Genomic DNA, 21,454 nt, shown 5'->3' on the forward strand with positions numbered 1-21,454 from the left:
AATGGAAATTAGTTCACATATGTGGTGTATAGGTGAACTTTGATGGCTACAATCGTTTCCAACATTTGCCACCTCCTCTTCTCGAAACACAAAAAAAGACACCCAGACCTTATAAACAAAGAAATGGAGAGGGAGGGGGAGTGAGACATTAACATACACACACAATAACTGGTCAATGAACCCCCCATAAGTTAATGAGGGCAACAAAACCCACTTTGAAATCCAAGAGCAAAAACAAAACAAGCAATGGCTATCGTATTCCACGAACAATGTATAAGCGCACATATCCATCCATTTGACGTATATTAATTATAGATAAAAACACAACAACATAGTGTAGTAATAATAATAATAAAAAAAACTAAAGAAAATCATAAACAATGTTAATGATGAAAGCTGGCATACAGACAATAGTAAATGTTTACTGCATTCAAAGAAAGAAACTGAGAAATTTCCCGAATTTTTAGTGAACACAAGACAATTTCTTTGAACAATGATAAATTTAAGGTAAGTAGTAAATTGTGGCTATCTTAGATTTTTTTTATTAATTCGTAAAAAATTTCATTACACCAAAATCATTGAAATATTCTTGCACACAAGAAAAATTTGATAAGACATGAAATCCTTAAAGTATGAAGAAAGTTGTGGTCCTTTTGGAATTCTAAGATCAATTCATTTTAGTTGTGGGAAATCAATTCTTTACACAAGTCCAGGCAAAAATCTTTGAATTCAATTGCACACAAGAAAAAATTGATAAGTCATGGAATTCTTAAAGTATGAGGAAAATTCTGATGATTTTTAAATTCTCAGATCAATTCATTTTTAGTTGTGGGAAAACATTTTTTCACACTAGATCAGGTAAAAATCCTTGCACACAAGCAAACGTTTATAAGCCACGAAATTCTAAAAGTATGTAGAAAGTTCTGGTAATTTTGGAATTCTAAGATCAATTCATTTTAGTTGTGGCAAAAAAATTTCTTCGCACTGGACAAGGCAAAAATCCTTGAATTCAATTGCACACAAGAAAAAATTGATAAGTCATGGAATTCTTAAAGTATGAGGAAAATTCTGATGATTTCTAAATTCTCAGATCAATTCATTTTAGTTGTGGGAAAACAATTTCTGCACTTAAGCCCAGGCAAAAATCCCTGAACTCTATTGCACACAAGCAAATGTTTATAAGCCATGAAATTCTTAACGTATGAAGAAAATGCTGGTCATTTTGGAATTCTAAGATCAATTCATTTTAGTTATGAAAAATGTTTCTTCCCACAAAAATTTTTGAATTCAATTGCACATAAGAAAAAGCCATGGAATCCTAAAAGTATGAAGAAAAAGTTGACCATTTTGGAAATCTAAGATCAATTTATTTTAGTTATGGAAATAAAATTCTTCACCGAAGACCAGCAAAAATCCTTGAATTCTATTGCACACAAGAAAAATTTGTTTAGGCGTGAAATCCTAAAGGTATAAAGAAAATTCTGGCCTATTTGGAATTCTGAGATCAATTAATTTTAGTTGCGGGAAAAAATTTCTTTACACTAGGCAAGGCAAAAATCCTTGAATTCTATTGCACACATGAAAAAAGGGATAAGCCTTGGAAACTTTATAGTATGAAGAATATTATGGTCATTTCAGACTGCTAATATCAATTCGCAGCAAAAATCCTTGAATTCTATTGCACACAAGTAAAATTTGTTTAGGCGTGAAATCCTAAAGGTATAAAGAAAATTCTGGCCCATTTGGAATTCTGAGATCAATTAATTTTAGTTGCGGGAAAAAATTTCTTTACACTAGGCAAGGCAAAAATCCTTGAATTCTATTGCACACATGAAAAAAAAGGGATAAGCCTTGGAAACTTTATAGTATGAAGAATATTATGGTCATTTCAGACTACTAATATCAATTCGTTTTATCTCATGGGATGTGTTTTTTTTTTCTTTTATGGGATTTTATTTTCTACGTCCAAATCAAGATAAATATGTATAAATCTGTAAGCCTGGGAAACTTTATTTTTTTTTTTCGACAATATTTTGTTCACTTTAGAATTCTAATAGCAATTAATTTAAAGTTATGAGAATATTGTTCTCATAAGGCCAAAAATCCATGAATTTTTTTACACATAAGAGAGTGATGGTAAATAGTGGAAGTTTTAAATATAAATTAATAAATATAAGACATGAAATTAGGCTGGACTAGGATGCGTATGATTATTCTAATTGGTCTTGGGTGCGTATGAATATCTAAATTAATGTTAGTATACCTATGTGCTATACGTAATATGATTTTTAAATTGGAGATTTTTCAAGAATAATCCATTAAAATTTTATTTAGCTAATTGTAACCGCCAGCTACTATATACATACTTCCGCCCACTTAGTGTAACACTTGTCTTGATTTTGAAACAATTATTATTGTTTTTTTTTTTTATTTGTCTTATTATGTTCATTGTTGTTGATTTGGTTGGTTAATGATGCGCGAAAGTAAAAGTGAAAGTTAACTTGATTGGGGATGGTTGTTTAAATGCTGTAGTTTAGGTTTTTTGGTACTATTCATATATCTTTCGGTGCACCCAGGCAACCTAACCAAGCATTCATTGTTGATAAATTTCACTGGTATTCCAGATTTGTTTTTTTTTTTGCATTATACAAAAAAACGTGTTTTGACTTGGTGTTGGCTGTTTTGGTTTTTTTTTCGTCTCGCATTTCTTCCATCATACTCTAGTAATAATTGTTTACCACGCTAAGCATGTTTGGCCCGTTTATTGTTGATCAAGAAGTCATTGACTTGAAGATTTCTTTTAGTTTCTTTCTTTCTTCCATCGGACATTAGCTTCGCTTGAAAATTTCACTTTCACTTAATTTTTTGTTTTTGTTGTTGTTTTGAAACTGGCTATGGCTATTATAAAATTATTCAAGCTTGTTTATAGCTTTCGTAGTTATTGTTTTTTTTTTTTTGTAACATGAATTGTTTACCTACCTCACACAAAATAAGAAGAAAAAAAACCAAAACAGATAACAAAAACACACACAAAAATCCATGAAAACCTAAATAAACTATAAAGAAACTTTCCCAACTTTCTTTAGCATGCATGGAATATTTAAAGCATATAAAAATTGCTTTCATTAATTATTCCAGGCTCCAACTTACAAAAAAAACTATGAGTAAAGTCAATGACCGCGGTGAAGGCAAATGAAATTTGATGGTCGATATTTCTCGATGTTATAGAGTTAAGATTCGGAAATAGCGGGAAGTTTTTTTTAATTTTTTTAATTAATTATGGCAGAAGATTTTTCCCAGAATTCGATATTGATAAAGAGAAGATATCAATAAAGAATCTAAGGATAAAAGATTGCTTAATATGTTTACTATTAAATAACGAAAAATAATTATTTTAATTTTATTATTTTTTGTTTTATTTATTTTTTTATTTTATTTATTTATTTTATTTATTTACTTTACTTTATTTTATTTTATTTTATTTTTTTTATTTTTTGTTTTATTTATTAATTTATTTTTTTAAAACAATTTTGCTTTTCTTTCTTTTATTTTATTTAAAATGAATTGATATTATAAATCCAAAGGCACCTTGAAAACCAGCCCATATTAGGCTAATTAAATACTCAAGACTTGTTTATGTGTGCAAAATGTTAACAGAGAATTTTTTATGTCAAAAGTGGCAGAATAATTTTCATCATCTATTTTCAATTTTTTCCATAATCCGATTTTGATAAAGAGATGGTATCAATAGAGAATCTTAGGATCTAGGATTTCTTAATATTTTATTATTATATAATAATAAATGATAATTATTATTTTATTTATTTTATTTTATTTTATTTTATTTAAAAAAAAAATAGTATTTCTTTTCTTTCTTTGATTTTAAGTTAAAATGAATTGATCTGGGAAAACCAAAGGCATCATGGAAAACAGAACCTATTAGGTTAATTAAATATTTAAGACTTGACCATGTGTGCAAAATATTAACAGACAATTTTTATGACAAAATTAACAGATCAAATTTCATCATTTATTTTCAATTTTTATTTTTTGTGGAACCCTTCTTTGATTTTATTTATTAAACAAGGTAAACATCTAAATTTTCAAATATCAAATAGCCCAAATTCCTCTCCCTCCCCATTCAAAGATAATTCAAAATGCTTTGGCAAAATTTGAGCAACTACCAAAATTCAAAAATATATAAGCAAAAGAAGAGCCTGCATAACTATAACTAACAGCCATAGCAATCGTGCTGCTGCTCTCTGTAATGTAATCTCACATTGCAATTCGTCAAACTGACGCATTGCCCTCATGGCCGTTTGTCTGTCCGATTTGTTCGTTCGTTCCACATTTGAATGGCCAACAACAACGCCACGCCATTCCGCCAGACAGTGAGTGTGTTCACTTGAAAATCGCAAGTTGAGTGACCGTGCATGACCCACATACAAGTCTTTGCACTCTTGCGACAAAGGCGAACACAACACGCACACACATACACACACACAAACACATGCAAAAATAAATGCAGCTGCCTGTGCCTTAGTGTTTAGCTGTGTGACTATGTTTTAATGGTGGGCATATAAAAATTGCATTGAATGTGGAGGCAATCAACGACGTTGGCATCCTCATTGCCGTTTTGCTTGGCTCTGTTTCTACGAAACGAATGTCCATTTACATCTGAGTGTGTGTCTATGTGTGTGTTTGTGTCCATTTGATAAGTATACGATTTTAATAAGAGTACAAAAACACCCTACTCACCACCACCAACCACTATCCATCCTCCATCCATTAAACAAATGCAGCCGACATTGTGATATGCAATGCAATGTGCCTTCATGGCAGCAAAATGAAACGAGGCTAAATATGCATAGGCGAGTGTATGTATATTTATATGACTCTGTCTGCAATGCTAGTCAACATGCACACACACACACACCCATACATACATATAGACATCCGTACGACACTCATTTGCAAAAAGAGCAATGAACGGCATTCAGCACAATTTTTCAAGACGTTTTATAGTTAGCGAAGCTTTTGTCGTTGCGCTTGCAGCAAAAGTGCATGGTGTATTGCTGTTGTTGTTGCTGTTGCTGTTCATGTGTGTGCACGTCATTCACTGCTGCTGCTACAGCGCTACGATGATAGCAACCGAAAGCAAGCCAAATAATACGAATGCATTAAGCGCCAAATTTTTTGTGCTTCGTAACATCGTTTGCTTGTGTTTCCACATTTATGCAATCAACCCTGCTGCTATGTGTGCGTGTGTGTGTGTGTAAGCTCTTGAAACCTTCGAGAAAATTTCTAAAAGTCGTTGAACTTTTCCAATGCATTTCAATTCAAACAAACACACAAATTCTAGAGCAATGCAACGTGATAAACAACCACAACCAAATCAACTCAATGAGCGTATACTACTCTCCACCAGGCTATCAAGAAGAGTAGAAGAGTTTAGCTCAGAGAGTCTCCACTCTATTGGGTAACTTAGTGTAGGTTAGGGTATACAAGAGCATAAAAACTGGTTTTGGAGGCATTGAAAAACGAAAGTGTGTTGTTTTTTTTTTTGTATATTTGGTAACAAATATGAGTGAGATATTTTAGAAAGCCATATCTCTCTCTATCTCACACAGAGATGGGAGAGTCTCAAACTTTGAGTGACTGAGTGACTAATGGAGATTTCTTTCTTTCTTTTTGGCCAACTTGTGTGACTAACTTGTTTTTTTTTTTTTAGTTTGCTATCATTTCCACCAAAAGGTAAATGAACTTTTTGAAGGTTCACTTAACATAGTAAAGCATTAAGGCAAAAAAATAAAGGAGAAAAAAACACCACTTGTTTTATAATAACGTTGGTCGAAACCACCACCACAGTAAGCTAACTTCTTGCAAGTATGTGTGAGCGCCAGGCCAGGCCAGCATACTAATAACTTGTTATTACGTTAATATCTGGCATAAGGTGTTTGGTATTATTATTTTTTAAATATTTTTCTTTCTTCTTTGACAAGCCTGAATTTTGTTTATTTTATGACCACAAAAAAAAAAAACACACACACAATGCAGAAAAATTTCACCAACCAAAGGCCTTTAACAAAGCTCGTCTTATTTTGGATTGTCGTTATTATTTCAGAGGCAGAGTACCAACTATTTACGTAATCAAAATATAACAAACAAACAAGTAAATTAAGTAAAATGCGTAATTGTGATGGGAAGAGGAATTTAAAATTGCCAACAACAAAACTAAAGAGACATTTGTTGAAGACCCTCAAGTCAACAAGTCAGGCATTAAAAAGAAAGTTATTTTCTCTATGAATGCATTTAAATTATTAATTGTAAAAAGTACATGATATTCACAATTATATGGAAATAATAATAAAAAATATATTAGAAAATTTTTAAATTATAAAAATTTTTTATAAAATCACTGAAATAATAAAACAATTGCAGAATTGCTATCGAGAAACATTGTCATAAATATACAGACATTAATGTTTTGTATAGAAAAAAGTATTATTCGATAATCTAATTTTAATTAAATTTAAATTCGCACACATGATTAGTTTATGTTGAATATGATGGTAGATGCCTAAGCATATTCGGCAATGTAAGTAATTTTCTTCGATCAATTCTTTGCCTTTAGGAAATCAATTCGAAATTTTATTTTGTTGGAATAGTCGAGAAACCGAATTGTTATTGAAAAGTAAATAAGTAGGAAGATTACCCACAAATATAAGCTAGTCTCTGGTAGGTTAGGTTAGGTTAGGTTAAAGTGGCAGCCCTCTGGTATAAAAAATATGGATGTGTGCAAGCGTTTGATATAAAAACTTAAATTATATTATATAAAACAATTCGCACACATGATTAGTTTATGTTGATTTTGATAGTAGATGCCTTCGCACATTTGTTAATACAAACAATTTTCTCCGATCAATTCATTGGCTTTAAGAAATCAATCGGAAATTTTATTTTTGAAATTATCGAGAAATTGAATTGGTATTGAAAAATTAATAACTAGAAAGATTATCCACAAATATTAGCTAGTCTCTAGTATAGAAAACATTGATGTGTGCAAGCTTTTTAAATAAAACCATAATTTATTTTATTATTATTTAAGTAATTTAAGTAAGTAATTATATAAAATAATTCGCACATATGTATAAATTATAAATAATCTCATAGTAGATACTTTAATAAATTTGATAATGTAATTAGTTTTCTTGCATCAATTAATTGGCTTTAGCAAATCAATTGGAAATTGTATTTTTGTTGAAATTTTAAAGGAATTTAATTGATATTGAAAAGTAAATAAATATGGAAATTACCACTAAATATCAGCTAAATCCTAGTATAACAAACATCAATGTGTGCAAGCTTTTAAAAAAAAATCTATTTAAAATATTTCCATATCATAAAATTATTGGCAAAACTTCTATTCTATATTCTATTAAAATCATTTATTTTATTAGTTTTACTAACTCGTGTTTATTTACATGTCTATGTAGATTCTAGAAAATTCGATTGAACAAATTAATTTTTGTTTTCATTGAACTGGAGACACTTTGTTTATTTGGAATAGATGGCGATAATTGGTACTGACTGTATGACTACTTAACTGACGGATTGTCGTTATGACTAGCTGTTGGTGTTTCTATGTCAATTTGCTTTATTAGTGCTTTTGTATGAAGGAATGACGAGACGAGGGTAAAAACAAAAACAAAAAAATTTCTAGGCAACCTAATAGTGCATGATTTAGGAGGCATTTTATTTATGTTTGTGTAAATGTCAGTCTTCTAGAGGCCGCTAAGATTGTTGCCAGCCTCCTGCATTAGACGTTTTTTTTTTTCATATATATTTTTGAATTGTGCTGTTAATGCGTAGCCTCCATCATATTCAATTTTTTTTAAGCTCCATATGTATTTATTATACAATTATTGTTGATATTACTAGAGAAAGAGAGCTAGCTAAATATATGGTTGGAGTGGCTAGCGCTATTGCTGCTGCCAAAGTATTTTTGTTGTTGTTGTTGTTTTGCCTTGCTTTGTATATTCAGATAGAGATAGATTTGTCTACATACTATATTGCCATAGAAGCAGGCAGCTATAACAGCAGCATAGTTTCAGTTTTGAAAATGTACGTAATATATATTTGTAATTGACCTGAATAAAGTTCAAATAACTTGTAGTTGTTGCCGCTGCTGTCGACAATAGCACTTTACACACACAAAATCTCACAAATGTATCAACTATTCTATCTACATGGTATGTAGAGTAGTAGTATTTGTGTGTACTTGAATAGTTGAACGGATGATTATATTATAAATTATATACACACACAGGCATACAATTCAATGATCAAATAAAAATTGCAGTTTCAATTGTTCAATTAAAAAAATATATATTTTTTTACGATTTTTTTTTACGAATATATTTCTTCAAATGAAGTTTTCAAGCCGATTAGAATTACTATGAAAAATGTATAGCCCAGATCATTTTCCCAGGTAATATATTTTTATATGTGTAATAGGTTTTATCATGTGTGCTTGAGATTTATTTGATAGTAAATTATTTTCGAATTTAAGAAATTTCTTTTTTTTACAAAATGTAGAATTGTTATGAAATCATAAAAGCCAAAATTATTTTCTCCAATAAAGTCTTTGTAAATATGTAGTAGGTGTTTATTGTTTTTTTTTTTTTTTTTTTTTTTTTTTTGAAACTATAAATAATTTTTTTTTAAGAATTTACATTAAATTAATTTAGAATTTTAGAATTTTAGATTTTTTTTTACAAAATTTAGAATTGTTATGAAAACACAAAAGACAAAATTAATTTCTCCGATAAAACCTTTGTAAATGTGTAGTAGGTGTGTTCAAGTGTGCATGAGTTTTTTTGTTTTTAAATCTATAAGTTAATTTTTTTTGAATTGTTTTAGAATTACTATGAAACAGCAATAGTCTATTTTCCCAGGTAAAAAAAAGTGTAATAAGTGTTTTCATGTGTGCCTGAGATTTCTTTGTAAAATTGAAGAATTTAAGCTAAAATTAAAATATCAATCACAAGAAAACTAGGGAGGTAATTACCAGAAGAGGTTTTACTCTTGTGGCTTCTATTCTCACAAAAATACTCTAAATATTCTCCCCACAAGTCTTAGTCTTGTCTTAATATTTACAGTGAAATCTCTCAGCAGGCATACTCTCAGTAATCACAACAGTCACTCACATTTTCTCTCTCTCTTATGAGAGCTTAATTTTAATGTGAGAATATAACAAATATATCTTAGAGATAATTAAACACCTTTGTGAGGTCTACACTATATAAAGTGTTTTCTCAAAAATATTTTTGTTATCCCAAAATCTTTTCTTATGTTCCCATAATTATTCTTAGCTCAATGATTATTGCAGACACACACACTTACATGCATATGTATTTTTCTCTTTCTGAGTTATTAACATCTCTATCATAAATTACTCATAATTTGTCTCATCTAAATGCCAAGTGATGTATCATCTCCTACATGTAAATGTGGGGAGAGTATAAAAGGCAGGCAAATAAAATTCACCAGCATTGTACTCTGGCCCTCATATGGTTTGACGCACTGACAATATGACTGGCATTATGGCTATACCAAAAAAACAAACATATCGTTGATGTTTGGTTATTCAGTAGATGTGGCTGTGTGTGTGTATGTGTGTGTGCGATTGCTTGCTGATTGTGACCTAGTTTTAGTTTCAACGAACGTCAGACAAGCGGTCAATGAACTTCCAGCTCTCTTGTACTTGGTGGGCACATACACTCAAAGGCATTAATACCAACCCCCCTCCCCACCCACTAATACGAAATGCTCCACTCAATAACGTAAGGAAAAGTGAAACGAATGAAACAACGAAATACTTAATGCTACAAATACTATTACAATTCATGATATGTATGCATGGATAGATGTATTACTACTATGGCAATCATTGAGATATTAGGAGAATTCGGAGAAATTTATTTTGGTTATTTAGGGGAAGCGTTGGTGGGGCAAGGGGATTTGGTTTACTTGCGTAAAAGAGGGCTACAAAAATTGGTGGCCATTAGAAAACAAAAACAAAAAAAAAACAAAAACAAAACAACAGCCTCTAATATTTTTCTCTTTGGTGGCGGCTATGAACACGCAGCATTGCATGAAAAAATAAAAAGAAATTTTTTTTGTTTGTTCACTTCAAAGCCCATTTACCAATACATATATGCGAGCATACTTGCATAGATAAATGTATTTCAGTTTCGTTTTCATTTTCATGCCTGTTCATTTATTATGATCATCATCAAGTCCACCATATGTTGTTGTTGTTGGTTTTACGAAATTTTACTTAACCGTAGTTTGTGTTTTTTTTACAATAATTTACTTTAACCATTTTTTATGGAGAAATGAAAAAGAAAGTAGTTTAGCTAGTGTTTAGTGCTACTTTGTGCAATGCCAAAAGAAAGTGAAAGTTTTTAATGTTATATACATATATTTTTTTGTTTTTTTTTATGCTTTTGTGTTTTTTGTTAAAGAGGCTAAAATATATGGATATTTATTTGTTTTTAGTGGGTTTTTTTATTAGCATTTATTTATAAATGGTCTATTTTATTTAGGTCATATATGGTTAAGAAAGTTAAATAGATATATTAAGTGACAATAATAATATAATGTTAAGGGCCCCTTTTATAAAAGAATTTCGCTTATACAACAACAACAATGGAAAAGCGTAAATAAAATATATTATTTAATTAAATAAACTTATGTGTTATTATTAAAGAAATAATTTAGAAAACATTGTTTATTTTATAGAAAATTTTAAATATTTTTTTAAAACTTTTTTTATAACTTGGTTGTAAATTTATATAATTTATCCTTTAATTAAATAAATTTGGGTATTATTATTAAAGAAATAATTTAGAAAACATTTTTTATTTTATAGAAAATTTTAAATAATTTTTTTAACATTCTTTTTTATAACTAAATTGTAAATTTATATAATTTATGGTTTGCACATATGGCCTTTTTTTAAGAAATCTTAGAAAACTATATCAGGAGTTGTGAGATGCTTTTATTTTAACTTAATCAATTTTTTTTTGATTATTCAGAACTCCAACAAAAAATTAATAAATATTATAAAAAAATTAGAATTTGAAAAATGCCAATAAAAATATATAAGAAAATATCAATTTATTTAAGAAATGGATTAGATTATAGACTAAATAGCTTATAGTAAAATGTATTATTATTAAAGCTAAAACAAAAATAAATAAATGAGGAAAATAATATACTAATAAAGATTATAGATTAAATAAATATAAATATTAATGTAAATATAAAAATAAATTTATATTTAAAAAACAAATATAAACACTTCTTTATTTTATAGAATATTTTAAATATTTTTTTTATTTTTTTTTTATAAATAAATAAGGACTATAGATTAAATAATTATAAATATTAATGTAAACATAAAAATAAATATAAATTTATATATAAAAAATTAATATAAACAATTCTTTATTTTATAGAAAATTTTAAATATTTTTTTTTAATTCTTTTTATAAATAAATTGTAAATTTATATAATTTATCGTTTGCACACATGGTCTAATTTACTAAGAAATCATAGAGAACTATGGCAGGAGTTGTGAGATGCTTTTATTTTAACTTAATCATTTTTTTTTTTGTTTTTTTTTATTATAAAAAATAATAATTATTATAAAAAATGAGAATTTGAAAAATTCAAATAAAAATATATAGAAACACATAGATGTAGGCAATTGGTTAGAAGATAATCCAAGTAGCTTATACTAAATTATTTTCTTATTATTTTTATAGGCTAACATAAGTTTAATAAATATATTTGGAAATTAATATACTAATAAAGATTATAGATTAAATAAATATAAATATTATTGTAAATATAAATATAAATTATAAATATAAAAAATAAATACAAGTATAAATATATAAATTTAATTAAATATCAAAACATTAAAGCAATGCTTTCATAGATTTATATTATTTTTATTTTTTTTTTATTATAATATAAATACATAAAAAGCGTTTACGAAATTGTTTTTTTTTTTTTGTAGTTTGAAAATTATTATTTTTGTTAATTGAGCAAATCTGATGGAGTTATATAATAAAAATATAAAATCTAAACTTATAAAATTTCCCCAATTTCCATGAAAACTATGGCTCCTGATTTTTAGTTTTTCCCCCAATTTTTTTAATTTCCATTTCTTTGTTATGTTTCGTTTTTTTTTTTTTCATCAAGACCTTGTATATTCATTGTAGAATATTCATCCATATTACTCTACAAACATACAAATATACATTGTACAATTATATGTTTATACAAATAATAATGTTTTATTTTAAATTTCCTTGAAAGATAATAAAAGAAATAAGCACATGGCCAGTTTTATATAGCAAACAAAAAAAAAACACACCAACACACACACACCAAAACCCCCCAACTAACAGATAAACTATTATTTGGGAATATGAGTAGCAAAGGGTGGCTATGCCATGAGTGGGGGAGGGGGGTAGAGCAGAGTAAATACGAAATTTACTTTCATTTTTCATTTCTTTGCTTGTCAGCCAGCCTAAAAAAAGAGCAGAGTGTAAGCTCTCAGTCAAAGCCACACAAAAACACGTATTCGTAGCACACCCCCCTTTCCATCACACCACCTTACACAATCACACATTACGAGTTGGAGAAAAAGTCAATGAACTTATCATCATCGTCGTCATCATCATCTTCGGGGGCAATCGTTGATTCAACGATGATACAACCAAGCACAAGCATAAGTATATTATTCACCACTAATAAAATTTCTTTGGTGAGAAAAAGATAGGTGGTGAATAAGAGCAGACTCAAGTAAATCTCTCTCTACTCGCAACAACTCCCCCTCCACACTAATGTAAAAATCTCAACACTCTTGATGAGTTGTAAACTCAACAAATTTCTTCATGTTTGTTATGTATGGTATGTATGTGTAAGTAGGCATGAATGCTTTATAGCTTTCTTTCGGCTTTTTCTACAATTTTATAATAATTTCCTGTTTAGACATCACGTACTCCAAATAAGAGCGTGTATAAGTAAATTATTAAGTAATATTGTTGTTATTGTTGTTATGTGTATAAACAAAACAAATAAAAATAGTTTTTTTAGATATCATTTGCTTGAATATTTGAATTTTTCAAACCACCAAAAAATTGCCATCAATAATTTTTGAAGGCCTTATTTGCTTATCATAATCTGTAGATATTTTTTTGTTATTTATTTTTGCTCTCAAGGGAGATTCTTATTGTGCCACACTCGTATCTATAGCTCGTGCATATCATTTTATATGCGAGTGTGTGTGTGTGTGTTTGTCGTTTTTTGACGGGCAGATATGGTGGGCTGTGCAAATAATCACCAAAAAAGCAAAAACACAGCCTGCAAAAATTTAGGTTAAGTGCGTTCATTCAACTTTTAGCACCATTTCATAATAAAGCGCGCCACACAACACATATACCCATACCCCCACACACACAAATATCATCATATATATTTTCATATACCAGTCAACAGGCTGTTAGGCAGGCACACAGGCATCAGAGCATGCAGGGTCGTTCATCAAAAACAAACACACACTCATTTAAAGAATTTTATTTATTTTGTGCGGGTGCTTATTTAACAGAACCTCAATACCTATGTGACTGCACAACCCCGAAATACCATAACACAGCAACTGTGTCTTTCTTCCAACAACAAGAATAAGAACAACAAACCGAAAATTGTTTAATTACTGGGAATCAAAAACAAAAGCAAAAAAAAAAACAATTACGAACTCAAAAACTTGAACTAAATTGAGTGTGCTGATTTTTTCGCACCCCATTCTTATCACCGTCTGAGCTAGGTTCCTCTTACATATTGTTCTCAACTCCAGTTGTGTGAATCATATTCATTGTTCATCCAACCATCCACTGAAGCTAACAAAATTTTGGCAGTATTTTTTTGTTTTAAATACTGGACAAACAAGCTCACCGATTTTTTTAACTCTTTCTTGGATAGGTTAATGAACTTGGGACACTTGTTTGTCATCATCAAAAGTAAATAAAAGATTGCATGGCATAACACAAACAAACGTAACCAAAAACAGAATTGGCAAAATAAGAATGAGTAAACGAAAAAAAAATAGAATTACCAAACAACAACAGGTTATTGAACCTGGCTTGGGAGTAAACAAATTTGTTTGTGGATGACCTAGAACTCTTTAGCCAAAAACTTAAGTAAATTGAAATAAAAAGAAAAAAATCGTACACCTAACTGTAAATTTGAAGTGAATGTCTGGAGGTTATAGAAAAATTAAATATCTTCCCGACTTATGTATTCTAAGTTAAAATATTAATTTAATTTGTGGATTTTTGTAGTTTTCTATTTTGTTCTATGTAAAATTTGAAAAAAAGTCATCAAACTTACCATCACGACTCATGCCGACGGCTATGCATTTTTTCAGGCGACAATATTGGCAACGATTGCGATTAATACGCAATATGCTGCACTGTTGATTTTTTGTACAGGGACGATATTGAATCTTTTGTTGTATAGAACGACGGAAAAATCCCTGAAAAGAGTTTTTTAGAGAAGAATAATTAATGATTTTTTTTTTCACAATAATGGTAAAATTATAATAAAATTGAAAATTGTTCATAATATTTAGACCAAGGCAGAAAGAAATAAATAATATTCAAACAAAATATAAATATCACTCACTAATCCTTCCCTAATAAATATATACTAATTTATAAGATACATTAAATTAAATGAAAAAAACATAATATTTTTTTATTTAGGAATTTTTAGATATTTTTCTTTTTAATTTTAATTTATGAAAATTATTCATTAAAAATGTGTAAGAGATAATGTATTAAAGTATTTATGATTATATTCATAGACACAGTAGTTCATTATATTTGTCATTGACTTAAATTAGAATTTAAGTCAATCACATAATAATAATAATTAAATAATAATTTCATAGATATATGTATTTTCTAAATACTTTAATATTTTTTAATTAGTTTCTTTTTTATTTCTTTTTTTCATTTATTATATTCATTACTCATTATTGATGATTTTCATATACTTTATGAATAGATTCCATTCAATTTATGATGGCCTCAAATTGTTGTAGTAATATTTTTTAAATAGTTTTTGTTTTATTTTATGAATTAATTTATTAAACATTTATGTATTTATTGTTTATTTGTTTTATTTTATGAATTAATTTATTAAACATTTATGTATTTATTGTTTATTAAAAAAAATATTAAATAACTTATAATACCCTGTTCCACAGTGTGGCGCAGGGTATAAAAATATGTTAATATATATATGAACTCAAATTGTTGTAATAATATTTTTTGTTTTGCTTTGTGAATTAAATTATTAATTTATGAAATTTTTATTTATTTATTGTTAATTAAAAACTTAGTTTTAATTAATAATTTACATATATATATATATATATATATTTACATATATATATATATATATATATATATATATATATATATATATATATATATATATATATATATATATATATATATATATATATATATATATATATATATATATATATATATATATATATATATATATATATATATATATATATATATATATATATATATATATATATATATATATATATATAATATATATATATATATATATATATATATATATATATATATATATATATATATAACAAAAATAATAACAAAAATATATTTGTATTATTTTTTTTGGAAAAGCTATTTTTTAACTAATAATTTACATATATTTTTTTATTGTTTTATATTTAATTTTCATATATAATATAAATAACAATAATAAAATTATTTATACAATATATATAGTTTTTTTTTGTAAAAAACAATTTTAATTAATAATTTTCATATATGTATATAATATAAATAATAATAATAATAAAATTATTTTATATAATATTTTATAAAAGCATTTTTTAATTAAAAATCAAAAATATATTCTTAATAATAATAATAAAATTATTTATATAATAGTTTTTGTAAAAACCTATTTTGAATTAATAATTTTCATCTAAATTATATTAAAAATAATAATAAATATATCTATATAATTTTTTTTTTTTTGTAAAAGCCTATTTTTAAATTAATAATTTTTATATTTGCAATATGAATAATAATAATAATAATAATCATAATAATAAATTATATATATATATATATATATATATATATATATATATATATATATATATATATATATATATATATATATATATATATATATATATATATATATATATATATATATATATATATATATATATATATATATATATATATATATATATATATATATATATATATATATATATATATATATATACATATATATATTATTATTATTTTTTATATAAAAATTCTATTTTAATTTTTTAAACAACCACCTACTTTATCATTTCTTGACTCCTTATTATCACCCATTGCGGCAGTTTTGTCTTTCCCCGTTTCTGGGGTTTCACCATTCACATCACCACCATCAGCGAGTTCCATTTTAATATCCTTTTTAATTATGGCATCATTTAATTGTTTAACATCCATAGTTGTATTATGATGTTTGCCAGTTTCTAAATTTTCATCGAATTTCTGACATAAATAATTTAAGGTAGTTTGTTCTTCCTCTTTTTGTTGATTATGATGACCATCATCATCATGATCTTGATCACAACCCATTGAATCCATATGACAATTTGGACAATCACAATAGTCCTCATCCATCATCTGGTCATCGGATGTTACAATAGTATTATGTCTTAAATTTAAAATATCCAAATGATCATCATCACTATTGTTGTTGTTGTTGTTGTTGGTGCTGTGCCTCTCACGTTGCTGTTTCAATTGTTGGGGAGTGCATGTGCAACCATTACTTAAGGAATGTGTACTGGATGTATTACTAATCAATGATGAATTACTATCCGAACTATCACGTCTTTTTTGTTGCTGCTGTTGTTGCTGATAGTTTTGTTGTTGTTGTTGCAATAAAATGGCAATTTCTTTGTGAGTTTGTTCCGCTAAATTCATTCCTAATGATGAGGTGGTATTTGTTTGGCTGAGGGTATTCGTGGTGAGGTGGGAGTTGGTATTCGTCGTTTTGTCTTTATCCTCATTTTGGGTTAATTTATCACATATCTGTTGTTGTTGTGGCCTTGACTCTTGTCCCTTAATACCATCAGCCGCATGATCCTCATCGGTCGTACATTCCTTTTGCTGTTGTTGCTCTTTTTGTTTCAATTCACGGGCATAGCGTATTTTCTTCCAAGGACATTGTTGTGGCTCATAATCATTTTCGATCGATGTCTTTGTCATTTTCTTATCATCCATATCCTTATCACTCACATTGAGGTCATTGTTTATTTTTGTTTCCAGGAAATGTTGTTGTGGCGGTGTTGCTGGAGTCTTATGATCCTGAGATGGAATATTTTGTGGTTGCTGTTGCTGTTGCTGCTGCGTACTAAAATTATGATTGTTATAGATTTGTAAGGATGTCTTTATTATGTTGCTACTATCAACGGCAGCCGTTGATGATGTGGTTGATGTTGTGGACAATGATGTTGCTGCTGTTGCTGTCGTTGCTGCTGGTAATACTAAGAAATGTTGTTGCCTAGAGCTAAAGCCCTCATTGGAGGATGTTGTTAAGGCTGATGCCAATGTTGTTACTACTGAGGATGTTGGTTGTATGATATTACTGGTGCTGGTGGTGTTGGTGTTGGCAACATTGCTCAAGGTGGTTGAGGAATTGGAGGTGGTGATGGTGTTAGAGTTGGAGGTTATTGAATTTGGTTTCAGTCTTTTTGGTTGGGCCAATTGTTGAGCTAACATTTGATGTTGGTGCAATTGTTGTTGCTGCTGTTGTTGTTTGGGTTTTTGCTCCACATAGATAATGTGTTGCTGTTGTTGGGTCTGAGGTAAAACAATATGTTGCTGAAATCTCTGTTGTTGCACCATTGGACTAGGAGTTTGTGTGATCATTTGTTGCTGCTGTTGCTGTTGTTGACCATTATTGGCTTTTTTGGTTAGAGGAGCCGATTCCAATAACCTAACCAAAGAGGCATGTTGCTTCTTCAATTGTTGACTTTTATTCGTTGTTAATTTATGTTGTTGCTGTTGCTGTATTAAATTGGCGGGTATTTGACCATAGTGTTGTTGCTGTTGAGTATTTGTTGTTGTATTATTATTGGCCAAAGCAGCTGCTGCCTCTGGGGTGGCCAAAACAACAATAGTGGTCATTTGTTGTTGGGGAAGGCCTGATTGCTGACTATGATGTTGTTGCAAGCCACTTGTTGTTGTCAAAATTTGACCATTTCCCAAAGTTCTAACCTCCAATTGTTGTGGAGCGCCCATTAATTGCTGTTGCTGATGTTGCTGTTGCTGCTGCTGATAACCTGCCATTGTTGGAGGACCATGTAAATGATGGTGATGATGATGATGATGATGTTCCGTTATGGCCACCGCCGAGGTGGTTAATTCTTGCATAGCACACACCATATTTTTTTTTGTTAATTTTTTTTATAATAATTTTCCCCTTAAAATTTGTATTTTTTTTTGGTTAAAATGACACTTGGTTTGATTTTTTTTACTAAAATTTGCTATTAAGGAACATTCTTATAAGAGCGTTCGAAGACGCTTAAAATAAAACCCACAAAATATTTTCCATAGCCAACTTTTTTAAGGAAGGCTTGTGTTGGAATACATGGGGAGAGGGGGTCCGGTTAAGCACTGTTCTTCCAAAAAAACTTCCCCTTGTGTGGTTAAGGAAAGGCTATTCCTTATGAAAGGTCTCTAGGCCTTTTTTTCAGAGAAAAAAAATTTCTTTCACTTTCTTCTTTCTTGGATTTTATAAAATTTCATTTAAAACAATTTCTTTAAAACTTTTTTCTTGTTGGTGTATTATAGAGAAGGCCATTTAAATCAGAAAAAATAGCGCAAAATTCAATTTATTTATTTGTTTGTGTTTTGTTTTTTTTTTTTAGTCCGACAACGACGCGTTTTATTTGTTATTGCTTTTTATTATATGTATTATTGTGCTTGAGCTCAAAAACAATTTCATAAAAATTTCAAATTAAATTCACACGTAAACACGTCCGTTTAGTTTGACACACAATTAGCGAATGATTGTAGAGTTTTTACCTCACTCACTCATGGTGAGATACAAATGCCTATGCAAGGAAAACAAAAAACACTCAAAAATTTCAATTCTCCATATAAAAAAAAAAATTGCTCTCCACACAATGGGAAAATAAACTCAAGAGTCGTTTCATTGTAGATTTTTGTGTGAAGTGATTTGGGGGAGCCCCACCAACTCTCCCCTCTTGCTTTCTGTTTGAAGCGAACACGTGAGCTCTGATTCAAAGCATTTATAAGATTGCGTGTGTGTGTGTGTGGGGGGGGGGGATAATAGAGATCTCCAATAGCTTTACTCTTTTTACAATCCCTTCTCCCAAGGTTCTTTTTCTATATCTTAATGCTAAATGAATGCACTCAGGAGGGTTTGTGGGTGGAGGGGAGAGACACGGCTAACAGCATCTAATAACAGCAGTACTCTAGCAACAGAACTTTGGTGATTGTATATGCAATGCTTGCTGCATTTTCTCATTGGTATGGGGGAGGCAGCAAAGAGCTGTTGCACTAGGTTCGAGGGTTTTTGCTATGCTTTGTAGATAGGTGTGTGTGTGTGTGCAACACCTCCCCGTCTATGCAACCAGCTGAGTTGATTTGAGCACTAAACAGTCGTCAACCTCGCGCCAAATAGCATTTTTTTGCGATTTTGTGGGCTAACAGAGGACATTCACATTTTGCACAACAACAACGACAACACCAAATGAATTGAACTAAAGGCAACAACTAACTAAACTAAGTTATCAGTTGAAATAAATTTATAGAAAACAAAAAACTTATAATAAAAATACATAATAATTATAAATATTATTAATCTCAATATTTTCAATTAAAACTAAGAAATATTATACGAAAAAAAGAAAGAAAAAACTGCTTTTTTGACACATTATGTTATTTAAAATTCGAAAAAAATCGACAATTTTTTTAAAGACACTATCTTAATTTCTTTTAAACTTTTTTAAATGATATTAAATATATATTTAATTTTGTTTATCTCGTTAATTTAGCTTGAATTTAATTTAGTTTTGAGTTAATTTAATTTTATTTTGGATTTAATTTAATTTAATTTAATTTAATTTAATTTAATTTAATTTAATTTAATTTAATGTAATTTAATTTAATTTAATTTAATTTAATTTAATTTAATTTAATTTAATTTAATTTAATTTAATTTAATTTAATTTAATTTAATTTAATTTAATTTAATTTAATTTAATTTAATTTAATTTAATTTAATTTAATTTAATTTAATTTAATTTAATTTAATTTAATTTAATTTAATTTAATTTAATTTAATTTAATTTAATTTAATTTAATTTAATTTAATTTAATTTAATTTAATTTAATTTAATTTAATTTAATTTAATTTAATTTAATTTAATTTAATTTAATTTAATTTAATTTAATTTAATTTAATTTAATTTAATTTAATTTAATTTAATTTAATTTAATTTAATTTAATTTAATTTAATTTAATTTAATTTAATTTAATTTAATTTAATTTAATTTAATTTAATTTAATTTAATTTAATTTAATTTAATTTAATTTAATTTAATTTAATTTATAATTTATAATTTATAATTTAATTTAATTTATAATTTTATTTTATTTAATGTTATTTTATTTTATTTAAAACGAATTAAACTAAACTTAGAAAAGAACCTTCTTTTTGTCGCTTTACTCATATAAGGATATTTGCCTTTTTTTGTTTTTTATTTTTTTTTCTCAATGGTAAAATGTCAAATATTATTTCCTTCACATCTCACAACAACAAAATCAAACGTGTAAATAAGTCATTAAGTATTATACAATAGCCTACTACATCATGCCCTTACTAACACACCCCCTCCGCCAACCGTTTTCATTTCCATTAACCAACAATTCATATTAGGCTTTGTGTGTGCGATGAGTGTGGTGATCTCCTCTATCAATCACCCACTATTAAGAGAAACAACCAAACTCTCAATATCATTAATAATCATTCAAAATCGAAAAACAACAAATAAAGAAACGTACAAACATACGTATGTACGTACATATACCAAATGAGAGGCAAATTTTCAACGTAATATGACGAAGACGTATGTGTATTGTATTTTAATATGGTTTATTGGGGACTTCCCTGCCAACATTTGGGTGATAGTTTTATCGTCTTTCGCTAAGATGTCACTATTTCGTATCGCTAGGAAGTTTTCTGGTAGTAAAATCTCAAGCACAGCAACAATAGAAACAACTC

At 28.0% G+C, this 21,454-nt stretch overlaps 1 protein-coding gene across 5 annotated transcripts in view; it reads right to left on the minus strand.

The window, feature by feature from the left end:
- The window catches only part of Eip75B (Ecdysone-induced protein 75B), a 329,326-nt gene that overhangs the window by 21,668 nt on the left and 286,204 nt on the right, over positions 1–21,454 (minus strand). For 4 of the 5 annotated variants that reach the window (XM_075305938.1, XM_075305937.1, XM_075305939.1 and 1 more), the window contains one exon: positions 14,470–14,614. In XM_075305938.1, the coding sequence (XP_075162053.1) occupies positions 14,470–14,614 (145 nt within the window). Of the gene's footprint in view, positions 1–14,469; positions 14,615–16,493; positions 19,192–21,454 lie in introns of those variants that run through there. The other variant, XM_075305935.1, reaches the window with a different exon arrangement.

Source organism: Haematobia irritans, chromosome 4 (assembly GCF_050003625.1).
Source record: "Haematobia irritans isolate KBUSLIRL chromosome 4, ASM5000362v1, whole genome shotgun sequence".
Classification (NCBI taxonomy): Eukaryota; Metazoa; Arthropoda; class Insecta; order Diptera; family Muscidae; genus Haematobia; species Haematobia irritans.